This window comes from Jaculus jaculus, chromosome 1, assembly GCF_020740685.1.
Source record: "Jaculus jaculus isolate mJacJac1 chromosome 1, mJacJac1.mat.Y.cur, whole genome shotgun sequence".
NCBI lineage: Eukaryota > Metazoa > Chordata > Mammalia > Rodentia > Dipodidae > Jaculus > Jaculus jaculus.
The window spans coordinates 31,313,036-31,328,804 of NC_059102.1; the positions used below are offsets into that span (position 1 = coordinate 31,313,036).

General features: G+C 44.7%; 1 protein-coding gene across 2 annotated transcripts in view; it reads right to left on the reverse strand.

Annotated features, from left to right (window-relative positions):
* Pdcd11 (programmed cell death 11) overlaps positions 1 to 15,769 on the reverse strand; it is a 50,058-nt gene that overhangs the window by 7,556 nt on the left and 26,733 nt on the right. For both annotated transcript variants that reach the window (XM_045141722.1, XM_004659381.3), the window contains exons 19-25: positions 14,987 to 15,102; positions 12,254 to 12,795; positions 11,453 to 11,515; positions 8,264 to 8,369; positions 4,844 to 4,933; positions 4,608 to 4,710; positions 4,037 to 4,214 (exon numbers count right to left, since the gene is read on the reverse strand). In XM_045141722.1, coding sequence (XP_044997657.1) covers positions 4,037 to 4,214; positions 4,608 to 4,710; positions 4,844 to 4,933; positions 8,264 to 8,369; positions 11,453 to 11,515; positions 12,254 to 12,795; positions 14,987 to 15,102 — 1,198 coding nt within the window. The remainder of the gene's footprint in view (positions 1 to 4,036; positions 4,215 to 4,607; positions 4,711 to 4,843; positions 4,934 to 8,263; positions 8,370 to 11,452; positions 11,516 to 12,253; positions 12,796 to 14,986; positions 15,103 to 15,769) is intronic.

A 15,769-nucleotide genomic window follows, 5' to 3' on the forward strand; every position in this document is an offset into this window, starting at 1 on the left:
CATGCATCACCTTGTGCATCTGGCTTAGGTGGGATCTGGGGAGTTGAACATGGGTCTTCAGGCTTCACAGGCAAGTGCCTTGACTGCTAAGTCATCTCCCTAGCTCCCACCTTTTCTTACCCAAGAAAAGTACTGGGAGGAAAAAAAAAAAAAAAAAGCTCCCAAGAAGGCTCTCATAGCCATACAGTGTGCAGTCAGACCCAAGCTTATGATGGCCTGGTTGAAGACTCTGACTTTACCAGGGGTAAATGTGATAGGCATCAAGTAGAAACTACACTTTGAAGTTTGCTCTTTTCCCAGGCTGGGGATGAGGCGGAGTCTTCTCATGCGCGGCAGTAACAGCAGCCCCACGACCACAGGGAAATGCACGGGGCGCTCTACAGCGCTGCACCAGGCTGCTCGAGCTGGCACGCTCGGTAGTCAAGTATATGCAGAGCACTTTCACCTTCGGGTAGCTTCAACTTTCAGTAGGGTTAGTTGTTTTTTTTTTAATCAAACACTGAGGAGCATCTGTATTTAAGAGATAAAGTCGGGCATGGTGGTGCATGCCTTTAATCCCAGCGCTCAGGAGATAGAGGTAGGTGAACTGCCATGAGTTCAAGGCTACCCTGAGACTACATAGTAAATTCCAGGTCAGCCTGTACTAGAATAAGACCCTACCTAGATAAAACAAGGAGAAAAAAAAAGATAAGACCAAGTACACACAAAATCTTGAACGCAGTCTCTGTAAGGAGACAGATGAACCACAGAAAGCCACAGGCAAGGAGGCCAAGTGAAGACTTGGCCGCCCACGAGCAAGGCGGAGCAGCAAGGCCCAAGGCCCCAAGTCGAGAGGTTCTGAGAAGGGAAAGCAAGGTTGACTCTTGTGTTGGGTTTCCCAGGTGTTTCAGCCCAAATTGCTACCCATAAGCTATGGATTCACCCTTAAAATGACTGTAAAAATGGAAGACTAGAGGTAGAAAGGATCTCAGCAACAAGAATCCAAATTTTTCCCACGACAGGTGTCTACCTTTTATAACAGGTACTAGAGCACTTCAGGCTGGAAAGGGCCTCAGGGGATGGTGCACCTACATCTGACACATGAAGGCACTCTAATTTTATGGTACTCAAAGGCCTGGCTGTCACAAACAGCACTTAAGATGAATACATGTAGCTGAAGTTCACACCCTCATTTCATAAGCCTGAGCAGACAAACCAGGGATGACTGATTCTAGATGTCTCTAGGACTCATCGAGGACTCCTTTCTCCGTCCAGGCTCTGGGTATTTTGTGCTGTCTAGCTTTGGTAAGAAGTTGACACCTAAGATAGGGACACTTGAGACGGAGAAGGCAACTACTATTTTCCAGTTGTTGCCTTTTGAAGGTAGGAGTTCTACTAGCTGGCTTTATCGTATCGAGTTAAAATCTGCCTCTTCAAGGCCAATTTATTCAGGTTACAAAATGGTCTTAGAACTCTAAGAAAACAGGGCATGGTGATGTACACCTATAATCCCCAGCACTTGAGAGAGGCCGAGGTAGAAGGATTACAGATAGCTTGGGCTACATGAGACCATGTCTCCAAACAAGCCAGCAAGCAAAAAAAAAAAAAAAAAAAAAAAGAAAGAAAAAGAAAAAAAGAGCCAAAAAAGTATGCTGGGTAAGTGAAGTAGTTCATGCCATTTATAAACAAAGCATTTTCCCCAAACATTAATGTCCTTTCACAGGAAATACAGATGAATTTTAAAATTAAAAACATGAATGTTTCAAATTAAAATGTAATTAATTGGGCTGGAAAGATGGCTTAGTGGTTAAGACATTTGCCTGTGAAGTCTAAGGACCCAGGTTCGATCATCCAGGGCACATGAGGCTAGAGTTCATTTGCAGTGGCTAGAGGCCCTGGTGCACCCATTCCCACTATCTCTTTCTCCTTTCTGTCTCTAATAAATAAATAATATAAAAAAAAGTAGGGCTGGAGGGATGGCTTAGCCCTTAAGGCATTTGCCTGCAAAGCCAAAGGACCCAGGTTCAGTTCCCCAGGACCCATGTTAGCCAGATGCACAAGGGGGCTCACGCAGCTGGAGTTCATCTGCAGTTCCTGGAGGCCCTGGGGTGCCCATTCTCTCCCTCCCCCTCTTTCTCTGTCAAATAAAAAAATATATTAAAAAAAAATGTAATGACTTGGGCTAGAGAGATGGCTTAGCAGTTAAGGCACTTGCCTGTGAAGCCTAAGGGCCTATGTTCAAGTCCCCAGTACCAATTTAAGCCAGATGCACAAGGTGACATAAGCATCTGGAATTTGTTTGCACTGGCTTGAGGCCCTGGAGTGCCCATACTCTCTATCTGCCTCTCCAGCCCTCAAATAAATTAATTAAATAAAAAATGTAATGAGGGTTGGGGAGATGGCTCAGTGGTTAAGCGCTTGCCTGTGAAGCCTAAGGACCCCGGTTCAAGGCTCAATTCCCCAAGACCCACATTAGCCAGACGCACAAGGCGGCACACACATTGAGTTCATTTGCAGTGGCTGGAGGCCCTGGCGCGCCCATTCTCTCTCTCTCTCCCTGTCACTCTCAAATAAATAAATTAAAATGAACAAAAAAAAATGTAACGAATTAGAAATCAAAGGCAGAAGAGGTGTAAGGTTCTAGTAACAATGAAAAGTAACCACCTATATAAGAAATGGAAGATGAGCTACAGAAATGACCTAGTGATTAAGGCACTTGCTTGCAAAGCCTAAGGACCCATGTTTAACTCCCTAGATCCCACATAAGCCAGATGCACATGGTGATACAATCAAGGTCACATCACGTGGCTTATGTGTCTGGAGTTTGATTGCAGTGGCTGGAGGCCCTGGCTGGCTAATTTTCTCTCTTACTCTTAAAAAAGCTAGACAAAAAAAAGTACAGCTGGAGAGATGGCTTAGCTGTTAAAGCACTTGCCTGCAAAGCCAAAGGAATAAGAATCAATTCACCAGGACCCATGTAAGCCAGATGCACAAAGTGTCGTATGCGTCTGGAGTTTGTAGCAGCTGGAGACCCTGACATGCTCATTCTCTCTCCCCCTCTCAAATAAATAAATAATTTTTTTAAAGAAATATAAGATCACAAAAAGCAGCCCCAGATCAGTTTTTGCCCATGCAATAAGTAAAATTAAAATTGGGAATATAAAGTGTCAGAGCTGGGTGTGATGGCACATGCCTATAATTCCAGTATGCAGAAGGCAGGCGTCAGGAAGACAGTTCAAGGACAACCTGGTCTATAGGCCAGCTAAGGTTGCATAGTGAGAACCCTGCCTCAGTAACATCAAACAACAATAAAGAATATCTAAATTGAGGATGGTGGTGCACACCTTTAATCCCAGCACTCGGGAGGCAGAGGTAGGAGGATCACCACTGTGAGTTCAAGGCCACCCTGAGACTCCATAAGTGAATCCCAGGTCAACTTGACCAGAGTGAGACCCTACCTCAAAAAAAAAAAATAATGATAATAATAATAAAATAAATAGCCAGGCAATGTGGCTCATGCCTTTAATCCTAGCACTCAGGAGGCAGAGGTAGGAGGATCGCCATGAGTTCGAGACCACCCTGAGACTCCATAGTGAATTCCAGGTCAGCCTGGGCTACAGTGAGACCCTACCCCGAAAAACCAAAAATAGAATAAGATAAATAAAATAACAAAAATACTTTTAAAAGTTCACTTGCAGTGGCTACAGACCCTAGTATACTCTCTCATACACTGCAAAAAAATAAGTAAAATATTTAAAATAAGAGATGTACACTCTGTACTTTATACATTTGAAATTTCTTTCTAGCAAAAAAAAAAAAAAATCAATTGTATTAGCCAAGATATGAAACCAGCACCCAGGAAACAACTGGAAGGAAGCCAAATGTTGACAGGTTTCAGTAGTTCAATTTAAACAACTATAAACAACCTGTTAAATACTTCTGGAGAAAAATACCAAATTAAGCCAAAACCAAAATAAAAACCCTATACGCTATTTTTATAATTAAGAACATCCTCCAATTGCATGGGTAGGTAGAAGAAAAAAACAGTGAGGTTTACCTGACAACCTTCTGGGAAACGAAGTCCTCCAGAGGGGCCTCAGAGTAGGAGTCACTAATGTGGAACACACTGACTGTCCCTACCTTCCCAAAGGGGAAGGAAACAGTCAGCCCTTCATTGGGTGTCACCTTCACCACTCTGCCCATGGCCACCTCCCCTGGCTCAAGCTTGTGAGGACCTGATGGGAGAGGAAATGACAAGAAAGTAGCTGGAAGCCTGGCCTACTGCAGGCTAGAGAGATGAAGGCCCCCCAGACCAGGGGACGTCCAGGCTGAGCAGACCACAACAATGGTGCGTACCACGCACACCTCACCCAGTAGCCCAGGGTCTCAAGGCCGTGCAGAGGACAACCTCTTCTAAGGGACTCGGGGAAGCCAAGTGTAGATAAAAGAAACCCAGAGAACGGTAGTCATTCACAGGCAAGAGAGCACAACCCCAGGACGGGAAACAAAACAAAAAAACAATGTTCTACACTGGCTTTCTCAGGATTCCAACACTGAAGGCACCCTTCAACCCTTCTATGGTCCTTCCCAACCCCCCCTCCCCTGGCAGGCATCTCTTCATGCCACACCTATGAGTGAGAGACACAAGAAGGCCTTGCGGGAATCGGGGCCCACCACAGTGGCCCTCAAAGCCTGGCCAATCTGGAACTTCTTATCTGGATGTTTCAGCACCTGAAAGCATTTAAAAAAAAAATTCCTCTTATGTTTTTATAAAGGTCTATCATTTATCCAAAAACATACTATTTAAGTATATACAGCAAGTTACCTCCCAAACCAAGCCTTAAACGTGAACAACATTACTGACCTTGAAGCTGAGAGAAGTGAGCAACAAGGGAATTCTCCCTCGGACATCTGGTGCAACGTCCACTTCAAGCCATTTCTTAATCACATTGTACTGAGGAGAAAAAGAAATAGGTGGGGCTGGAGAGATGGCTTAGCGGTTAAGCGCTTGCCTGTGAAGCCTAAGTCCCACGTTAGCCAGATGCACAAGGGGGCGCATGCGTCTGGAGTTCGTTTGCAGAGGCTGGAAGCCCTGGCGCGCCCATTCTCTCTCTCTCCCTCTATCTGTCTTTCTCTCTGTGTCTATCGCTCTCAAATAAATAAATAAAAAATTTAAAAAAAAGAAAAGAAAAAAGAAATGGGTACAGCACTGTTCTAACCCTGCACTATGACGTAAACTCTTCTACATCCACGAGGCTGAAAAGACACTAACCCTACACCCACCCAGGGACAGAAACCCACTTCATACCCCACTGGAGCTGCCCAACCTCCATGACTCAGGGGCTAGACTGAGGCCAGCTTGCCCAGCCTAGCAGAGCACCCACCTCGCTGGTGTGTCAGCAGAGGCACAAAAGGCCATTGAAAGCTGTCCCCATGCACAAGGAGGGACCAATGTTTGTTTCTAAATCAATTCAGATCGTTATTCCCCACTGTTTTAGAGTATCCTGCCCTAAACAGACACTAACTCTCAACTCAAATAAAAGGAAAAGTTACCCCAAAATAACTTTGTCAATGGCATCATAGGAGAAATAAAAGCCTGGCTCTGCCTTTCACTTTGGTTACGTCCAGTGTAAGCAGTAAGTCAAATGAGCGTGCAAATAGCTACAGCTACAAGCAACGTTAGGAAGTAGAACAAGAGACAGATGTCCACTGGGGACTGGTCATGAGGGAAGAGGATCTGTGCTGAGCCTGGAAGGGTGTGAGGCGTGGAGGATACTCTGGGTATAGGAGCCAGCGTGAATGACGACAGGAAGGACATGAAGGTGAGTGTGACAGACGTGCGGTCAGATCACGACCAGCTGTGTGCACAACTCTTAACACATCGGACTCCCACAGGCAGGAGGTAACTAAAGGGAATTTTATCAGTGGTGTGCTCAGACTGCTTGAGGAAGAAGATTTGCCAACTGTGAGGAATTTTTATCCAAGGGCAGCGTCCTCTGACATTCCAGCTGGAATGAGTCACAGTAATCTCTTCTTTCTGGGACTCCTGTCCCATTGGGGTTGGAACACATAACCGGGCACCTGATTACACACTGCTTTGCACTATAGCCAAGCTTTATGAAAGGCAAACATTTCACTTATTTAACTCTCACCCTATAATCTGTATTTCCTTCCATTTGTACAATTAACGACTAATATGTTGAACTGTGCGTTGCTTGTTGAATATTTTGAAACCCATTAATTTACTTTCCCAATTAGACAGGTATTTTTGTTTTCTCCATTTTAACTTAAAATGCAATTCTAATTCTTTACTTCTACTTTAAAACAAAAAAATTGAAAATAAGGCTGGAGAGATGTCTTAGCAGTTACGGGCCCATGCTTGACTCTCTAGATCCTTGTAAGCCAAACATCCAAGGCGACACAAGCATGCGAGGTCACACAGGTGCACAAGGGAGCGCACATGTCTGGAGTTCGGCTGCAGTGGCTGGAGGCCCTAAGGCACCAAAAAGCACTGTCCATTAAATAAGTTTTACAAAATATTTGCAGCCTTGTAACCAAACAAGTTACCATTTCTCCTCCTTAATTTATTTTCTAATTTTTAATTTTATTAATTAATTTATTATTTGAGAGAGAGGGAGAAAGAGGCAGAGAGAATGGGAACGCCAGAGCCTTTCATCTGCTTGAACAAACTCCAGACACGTGTGCTCCCTTGTGCGCATGTGCAACATTGTGCACTTGTGTCACTTTTGTGCCTGGCTATACGTGGGACCTGGAGATTCGAACAAGTGTTCTTAGGCTTCGCAGGCAAGTGCCTTAACCACTAAGCCATCTCTCCAGCCTTTTTGTTTGTTTTTTAAGGAAGGGTTTCCCTTTAGCCCAGGCTGACCTGGAATTCACTATGTAGTCTCAGGCTGGCCTTGAACTCACAGTGATCCTCCTACCTCTGCCTCCTAAGTGTTAGGATTAAAGGTGTGTACCACCATTCCCAGCTTGTTTGTTTTGCAGTAGGATCTCATTCTAGCCCAGGCTGACTTGGCCCGGCCCTGAATGCAGTGAACACGCACTGATCCTCCTACCTCTGCCTCACTAGCACTGGCATTAAAGGCGTGCACCACCACAACTGGCTCCCCCATTCTTAATTTCTTTTTTTTAAATATTTGCAGGGCTGGAGAGGTGACTTAGTGGTTAAAGCAGTTGTCTGCAAAGCTTAGGACACAGGTCCAATTCCCCAAGACCCACACAGTCCAGAAGCACAAGGTGGCACATGAGTATGGAGTTTGTTTGCAGCAGCTGGAGGCCCTTGCACACCCATTCTCTTACTCTGCCTCCCTCTGAAATAAATAAATAAGTATAAAAGAAAAGATTTTTTTTGTGGGCTAGAGAGATGGCTTAGTAGTAAAGGCACTTGCCTGCAAAGCCTAAGTATCCAGGTTTGATTCCCCAGTATCCATGTAAGGCAGATGTACAAGGTGGCACATACACCTGGAGTTAATCTGGAAGTATCACTCTAACATACAGAGACTACGGCAAAAGGTAACTTCAAAGTGGTTCTGCCATCAGATCTGATCCCCAAGGCGGGCAGTTTCTGGGACAGTTCATCCTGCTGGCCCAACCATGCTCGTGCCCATGGAGCCAGTCCGATCCTGTGTCAGCTCCAGGGTGAAGTGAAGGTCCACCTGGCCCGCCTCTTCCTGGAGCAGCATGTCTGCTGGGCTCGGGGGAGTGCTCACATCGCCCCGCCTTCTGCATGCTGCATCTTGATGGCCAGCGTCTCACAGGGTACTCACGTTTGTCCATCGAAGCAGAGCTGAGCAGCTTCAAATCTCATGCACTGACTTGACCACACCAGCCATCACTTGGTCACTCTGCCTGTCCTCACTGTACTCTGGACTCTGGCACTCACTGCACTGACCTGTTTCCTCACTCTCAAGAAATTCACCACCTGGTTCTTAGAGCCAGTGGCATTTTTAACATGAATCCTCACTACTTCCATGTTGCCCTGGTAATGGCCTTTTCCTCTTGAACCTGTTTTTGACACTCTTGCCTAGTTTCTCTATATTGGTCATGGTCAGAGGGCTCCTTGGGATCAGTGGCCAGGCCAGGTCATATGCAGAAGGGAGACCAGCAGAGAGAGGTTTGTTCCCTTCCTTTGTTTGGGTCCCACTTGAGACAGGTTTTGGCAAACACAGACTCGGATGCCCAGTGCAAATGGCCTCTCTGCCTCCAGCTCTACCCCCACCCCTTGGAAGGAAGGCCTTCCCACTGCAGGGCAGCAACTACGTACCTTCTTTAAGAAGCAGGTCACAGTCTGACCAGCCTGGTACTGCTTGATCTTCTCCACAGGGCTGACAGAGTAAGTGTCAAGAGCAGTGTGGCTACCCTCCAGCTCACTGTGTGTAGAAAAGTTTAAAAAAATTTAAAAATGAGTAAACCAACCCTGGACAGGCTCTGATTTGAATCCACCTCCCCAAGGTGGCCATGGATCAAATGTACAGGACTCCCCTCTTCTTACCAACCCCTCCGGGCTAATCTCACTCCTTACCAGGGAATGTTCACAATACTGACTCCAGAAATAACCTTCCATGCCCTTCACTTATGTATCAGCTAGTCATAGAGCTCATGATCATCTTTATAAACTTAGGAAATAAAATTGTTTTACTTCTTTCATGATATTTTAGCTATTACTTTAATTTGTAACGCTGTCTTCAAAGTAATCTCAACAATCTCATGTGTGAATTAAAGTAGCAGAGATGTGACACGTACTGTCTGCATTGAACCAGGAGTTGAAGTTAGCGCTTTGTCCTTCTACTAACTTGTCATTTTTTTTATTTCAAAAAGATAAGGGCATGTGATCTGAATGTTATCAACACACAAATCACATAACAAAAGAAAGAAACTTTGGAGACAAAGGTAGGAGGACTGCTGTGAGTTCAAAGCCAGCCTGAGACTACACAGTGAATTCCTGGTCAGCTTGGGCTACAGCAAGATCCTACCTCAAAAAAACAAATAAAAAAATTAAAATAAATTAAAAAAGAAATTCAGAACTGCTAGCCCTGCTTACAACTAAAGTCATTTCTAAAATAAGACTCATCAATATAATGGTACAAATGATGCAGAAAACGGAAGTTCCCAATACTAAGAAAGTTACAAATGCACATATCCTATAACCTAGTAATTCTATCCCAGAGAAATGTTTAAAAGTATGTACAGTGAAGTAAGTTCCAAGTTGTTCATTGCAGCATTATTTACATTTTCCTGTAATATTTTAGAAAAATTGAAACAACCCCAAATCTAACCCAGCTTGGCACATTCATAGGACAGTGAATTTAAAAAAAATTATTCATTCATTCATTTATTTGAGAGAGAAGAGAGATGCTCATAGAGGGAGGAAGGGAGAGAATATGAATGGGTGTGACGGAGCCTACAGCCACTGCAAACGGACTCCAGACACATGCGCCACTTTGTGCGTCTGGCTTTACATAGGTACTGGGGAATGGAGCCTGGGTCCTTAGGCTTTGCAGACAAGTACATTAACTACGAAGCCATCTCTCCAGCCCCAGAGTACTATTATTTAAATTGATCCCCAAATAAGAAGATCTCAAAAAAATTTGGGGGGGGAGGGCAATGTTAGTGATGGAATTCTGGGCCTTGTACATGCTAGGTGAATACCATACCAAAAGCTCTATCACTCTCCCTCCAAAAACAAAATTTTGAATGAAGTTATCAAGTATTAAACATAACCTTCACTTAGTAAATTGACACAAAATCAATTAACAAATCATTTTCATCATGATTTCTAAGCTTTCACAGACTTGACTTCCAAATATTTATTTTAAAATATAAACAATAACAAATATAAGATATATATATAAAACATAAGAAAATACTATGTTAATACTAAACTTCTTAGGGTCCTTAATGAGCCATAAATAAATAAAAATAAAACATAAAGACATGTGGAAAGGTAGAAGCCGCCCTGGAGTTTGTCCATCTGTCTGGTGTGTCTCTGCACTCTCACCTCAATAGATTCATTCATGTCGTGGCTTGGCCCACTTGGCTATAGACAGGAAGTGCTATTCTGGCTTAATCCCATAACCTTCTAGAACAGACAGACCAATGACAATGTGTTGATCAGAAGTTCTAGCACTCTTGAGAATCGCACTGACTCATTGGTGGCTGTACACTCTTATTTACTTCAGATAAATTACTTGACCTCAATCCTAGGGATAGGTCCATTAAAATATTGCACCTCAGCTCAGAGATGAGGGCACTACAGACTAAAATCACTAACACAACAAAGTCTCATTTTTCAAAGCAAAGGGGCCTCGGGAGATGGCTAAATGGTTAAAGGTGCTTGCTTGCAAAGCCAGATGGCCCACGTTTGATTCCCCAGCACTTACAGAGAGCCCGATAAATGGCTCATGCATCTGGAGTTTGAAGTGGTAAGAGGGCCTGGCATACCCATTCATTCTCTCCCTGCTATAAATAATTTAAAAAACCATACTAAAGGGGATAAATCAAAATCCATAAAACTAAGGAAATTACATAGTAAATAAAAACATGTGTACCACATATCAAATGCCGTATTATTCTAAAATGCAAAATGAAATGAAATGAAAGTTCCAAAGGTTAAGATGAGCAACTAGAACTCAATGTCCCAGAACTATTTCCCCATCTCAGATTCAAGCCTTCTCAGTAATTTCTAGTGTGACCCCTTCAGAACACTGACCAGACACTACTCTGCAAGTTACTCTGCCAGTCTTCTGTAACATCCGGTGGTCAGCCTCACAACCTGGGCAGATCCTAGGCTGGCCCCGGGCAGCCTTCTTACAGTCAGATGCATTAAGCTACACCCACTGATGGCCACAGACCCCAAAAGATTGGGTTCTTTGATGGAGGAAGCAGCAACAGACAGGCCCATGGATCAGAATACTTAAGAGCTTCTGGAAACAGGATTCCAGAAAACAGAATCTAACACTTCATGAACTATTAAGAGCTCCTTTCCCCAGTATCTCATGGAATGCTATTCTCTGAAATGCACCAGATGACCTAAGATTCCACGTCAGCTTTTCATTACCAAGCAGCAGTAGTTCATACTTAAAGAATTATTATTCTTACCTACGTATTTATTTTTCAGAATTAGTGCATGCTAGAAAATTGAATGTTTTATTTTGTTAGAGGCTGACTTATAGCAGTCCAATCAGACTTTCCATCAGTGTGGCTTTCTATCTGGTGACAAGAAGCTGGGCTGGCAGTTTAGATCATCACGCTCTAGTTTGGGAAAGCAAGGCAAACTAAGTTCCATGTAGGAATGGATTCAGTATACCTGAGATCATTTCCCCTAACTAGTAGGAAAGGAAGGTAATTTAGAGGGAGGCCCAAGAAGTGCTCACGCTATCAGAATCACGAAAACTCCGGACCACGGCCTAAAGCCCAGCGTCCTGCCACAGCGCGCTGCCGGGGCTCTCCTCACCTTGGTCGAACACTCAGCTCCAGGATGGTTTGAATAAATCTGGGGTGACTTATTGGGAGAAACCTAGAGAAAGAAAGAAGTTCAATCACTTCCCATCTGGAGATGAGGGTTTCTCTCTACTCATCCCAAAGCAATTTGAGAAGCACCCCCCCCCACACACACTGACAGGAGATCACGCTGGGGGTCTCGTTCTCCTCTCGCATAAATGGTTAAGATAAAAAATAAGTACATGGTAGAATGGCTTGTCTGATCTTTTAGAATTATCCTGTAAGCCCCTGAGGAAGACTTTTCTTTCCAGAAATATTTCCTAAGTTTTTCATTCTAGAAATTAGGAAGCCAAGGTCTAGAGATAAGAGACTTACTGGATATCTCAGTTCCTGAAATTAAAAAGCAAACTACAGACTAGATTTTGAACTCTCTTTTTTTCAGGTTACACCAAGAAATTCTACTAGTGAAACATACTGTAACTGCATTTTAGGTAAAAAAGTAGAATCAAGGTATAGTACAGGAAGGAGTATGCAGATATGTACTGACCAAGAGCTGTGTGTCAGACAACTTGGCATGGTGGCACACACCTTTAATCCCAGCACTCGGGAGGCAGAGGTAGGAGGATCACAGTGAGTTCAAAGCAACCCTGAGACTATATAGTAAATTCCAGGTCAGCCTGGACTAGAGTAAGACCTTGCCTCAGAAAATCAAAAGAAAAAAAAATTACTAAGAGTTGGATTTATCATAAAATTCAACACCTGCCTATGTTCCCATTCCTCCACCAATGCCAGCACCACCCCCAAGCCTCCATACTTATAGGTCTTCACGTCTCGTCCGCCAATCACACGGGCAGTGACTGTCTTCCCGACTTTCAGCGTGGAAGTAGGAGAGGTGCCCACTGGAACATCATCTAGAACGTTGGAGGCATGGATACAGCCAACGATGCCATCTTCCAGAGTCACAACCACATGGGTGGCCTTCACAGACTTGACTGTCCCAGTGACCATGTCCCCAAGAGTGAGCGTGTGCTTCTTTTTGGACCCCACAACCAAAGCCGCATCCTCATCCTCATTGTCATCAGCTGTCTCAGAATCCCTCCGGGCGGTCCGCATGGTCCTCTTGGCAGCCGGCCCCTCCACGGCCAAGAGAAGGCCCGTCACCCCTGGTTCTGTGGTCTTGAGCGTGAGAGAGACACCCTGGCCCACCTGCAGCTTCTCGGAGTCGAAGCGGAAGGTGTCGTTGAGGTGAGAAGTCAGAGAGAAAGCTACCAGGTGGCCAGTCTCCACCAAGGAGGCCACGGCAAAGGATTCCTCCAGGTGCTGCACAGTCGCCTTGTGCTCGCTGCCTTTCCTCAGCTGGAAAAGAGAAAACAGCCACCCTCGCGGCCTGCGCACAGTCTGCTCACTTGTTGGTGACCCACTGGGCAGGCTGCACTGAAAGAAGGCCCCCGACGTTCAGGGGAATAAGCTAAAATACCTGAGCTTTCAATACCTGACCATTCAGTTCATGGCACCCCCAATCATACTCTAACTTTATGGTTTTTAATTAATTTATTTATTTATTTTGCCTTATGTTTTTTTTGAGACAAGGTTTTGCTCTATAGTCCGTGGTGGTCTGAACTCATAATGCTCCTGCTTCATCTCCCATTACTGGGATTAAAGGGGTGTGCCACCGCGCCTGGCTTTGGCTTGTTTTGCATTCCAATCCCCATGCCCTATCCTAGTGAATCTGAAATTCTGGAAGTTATTTGGGTGAATGCGATACACAGCCAAGTGGCCTGTAGGGGCTTCAGATGCTGGGGTGGCCTCAGTGCTGCAGCTCCCTCCCAAGCCCGCCCTCCCTGTCAGCCAGGAGTCATTAGGCAGAGCTTTCCTCGGAGTGTACGTTGTGCTCACTCTCTTCTGTGACCAAGTGCACCTAAATGACAATGTGACCTAGGACACTGCAGGAACACGGAAGGTGTTGGGCATGCTGACACCTCCCAGTAACTCAAGCATTTAGGAGAGTTAGGCAGGAGGATCACTGCTATACAGTGAGCTCCAGGCCAGGCAGGGTTACATAGCTAGACACTGTTTCAGAACACCACCAAAAATACATATAGCAATGTAAAGTGCTTGGGATGATGACCAATACAGGTGAAGCCTACCTAATACAAAAGTCCAAACCGGAAATGCTCTAAACCCCATGTTTTTGAGTCTTATCAACCTTGAGAAGTTACAGATTTCAGAGCATTTCAGATCAGGAACACTCAGCCAGCGAGGTCTGTGCACGTGCTCTACCACTCAAAAGAAAGAGACTGAAACTAGCCGGGCGTGGTGGCGCATGCCTTTAATCCCACTCCAGAGGCAAAAGCTGGAGATCGCCATGAGTTCAAGGTCAGCCTGAGCTACAGTGAGACCTGACCTTGAAAAACCAAAATCAACAAATCCCTGAACATTCTGGTGCTATGTCAATACATACTGGACCTGTACATTCATCACAGAGGAAATTCTACTAATCTGATTAAGCCCACTGTAAGCCCACCCTTACATCATAAGTAAGTGTACTGCTTCCTAAGTGCTGGGATTAAAGGTGTGCACCACCATGCCTGGCTATATTCAGTGCTGTATTACAGTTTCTAATTTAGATCTGCAGCCACCTAAGTGGAGATGTCACTGAGCAGATTTTAGGGTCCAGCCCTAAGGTGAGGTGGTGGATTTGAAATTCTAGTCTAAAAATATGCAAAGTGCCTAGTTCCCCTTGGAGTTCCCAAAGTGTGCTGTGTGGTGTGGCTTCCTCTGCCTCTCCCTCCCTCTCCCTCCTTGGATCTGTACAAGGGGGCCAGCTTCTTTGGCCATTATGGAACTTCCCTTGGATCTGTAAGCTTCAATAAATATCCCTTCTTCCATAACTGTGCCTGGTTTGGAAGTTCATCTCAGCGACCTGAGGCTGTCCACTACAGTGGTGCATGCCTTTAATCCCAGCACTTGGGAGACAGAAGTAGGAGGATCACTGTGAGTTTGAGGCCACCCTGAGACTATATAGTGAATTCCAGGTCAGCTTCAGATAAAGTGAGATCTTATCTTGAAAAACAAACAAACAAACAAAAAATCCCAATGGCTGAGCTGGATATTGTGGCACACACCTGTTAACTCCAGCACTTGAGAGGTTGAGGCAGAGAAGCATTTTGAGTCTGAAGCCAGCCTGAGCTGCACAGAGATCTTGTCTCAGTGAAAGGAGGGAAAGTGACTTAACAATATTACAGTGAGTTATTCATTATCCTAATAACAACTGCATGAGGACGAATAGTTCCTGTCCTGTGCAGGCCCAGCACACATCCACCACTTTGTCGGGGTCTTAACCTTCCATCCTAACTAACATGTACAACTCACTGATCTCTGTTCAGCCCCAACGATGCAGGACCATATAAACTAGCACCTCAACCAGCATGAAAATCAGTCCTATTACAATACCAGGACAGGCACACAGTCACTCCACCCACAAACAGCTGGGTTAGAACCCTGAGCTGTGAGAGTGCAGTGTGGAAGATATCAAGAAGCAGCTTACCTTTTTAGCTTTTCTATTCACCAACTCCTGGCGAAGGGAAACATGTACTTCCAACTTCAACATATCCACATTTAGGATCACAACCTTCCTCTTCTGCCCAGATTCCACCTCCTGCCCTGCAGCACAGAACCAAACACGGGGATGAACCTGATAAAACATGGTCAAGGGAGGGTAGCCCCTCTCCTGGGCCCCTTAGCTCCAAAAAGGCAAAGATGATGTACTTCCTGTGTTTTCATGGACCACAGTTAGGGATAATAAAGTCTACCTCACTTGCTGGGTTAAAGTGAGCCGCAATTTATGTAACTTCATATAGAAAAGCCTAAGTTTGGGAGCTGGAGAGATGGCTCTGTAATTAAGTGAACTTCATGTGCAAGTTTGAGGGGCCCAAGATCACCCAAGTTCAGTAACCCCAGTCCTTCTTATGTGGAGCAGAATAGCTGAGGCTTGCAAAAAATCGTAAGCCCTAGAATGAGTAAGAGAGCCACTCTCAAGAAAATCAAGTGAATAAATAATGGAGAGGACACCCATTTTCCTGTGGCATCCACAGGCATATACATGTACATATGTCACACACACCACCACACCACATAGAGTGCACACATGCAAAACAGAAAAAATACGAGATTACCTAAATTTAACCCAATCATAATAAAGGATCTATTCCCAAGCCTTTGGCATGCTGCCAAGGGTCTTCATTTGTATTCACACAAGATGCGCTTCCAAAAGCTTCAATAGAATCAACTCACCCACCCACCATATTTGAAGTTCTGAATCCAGCATAGA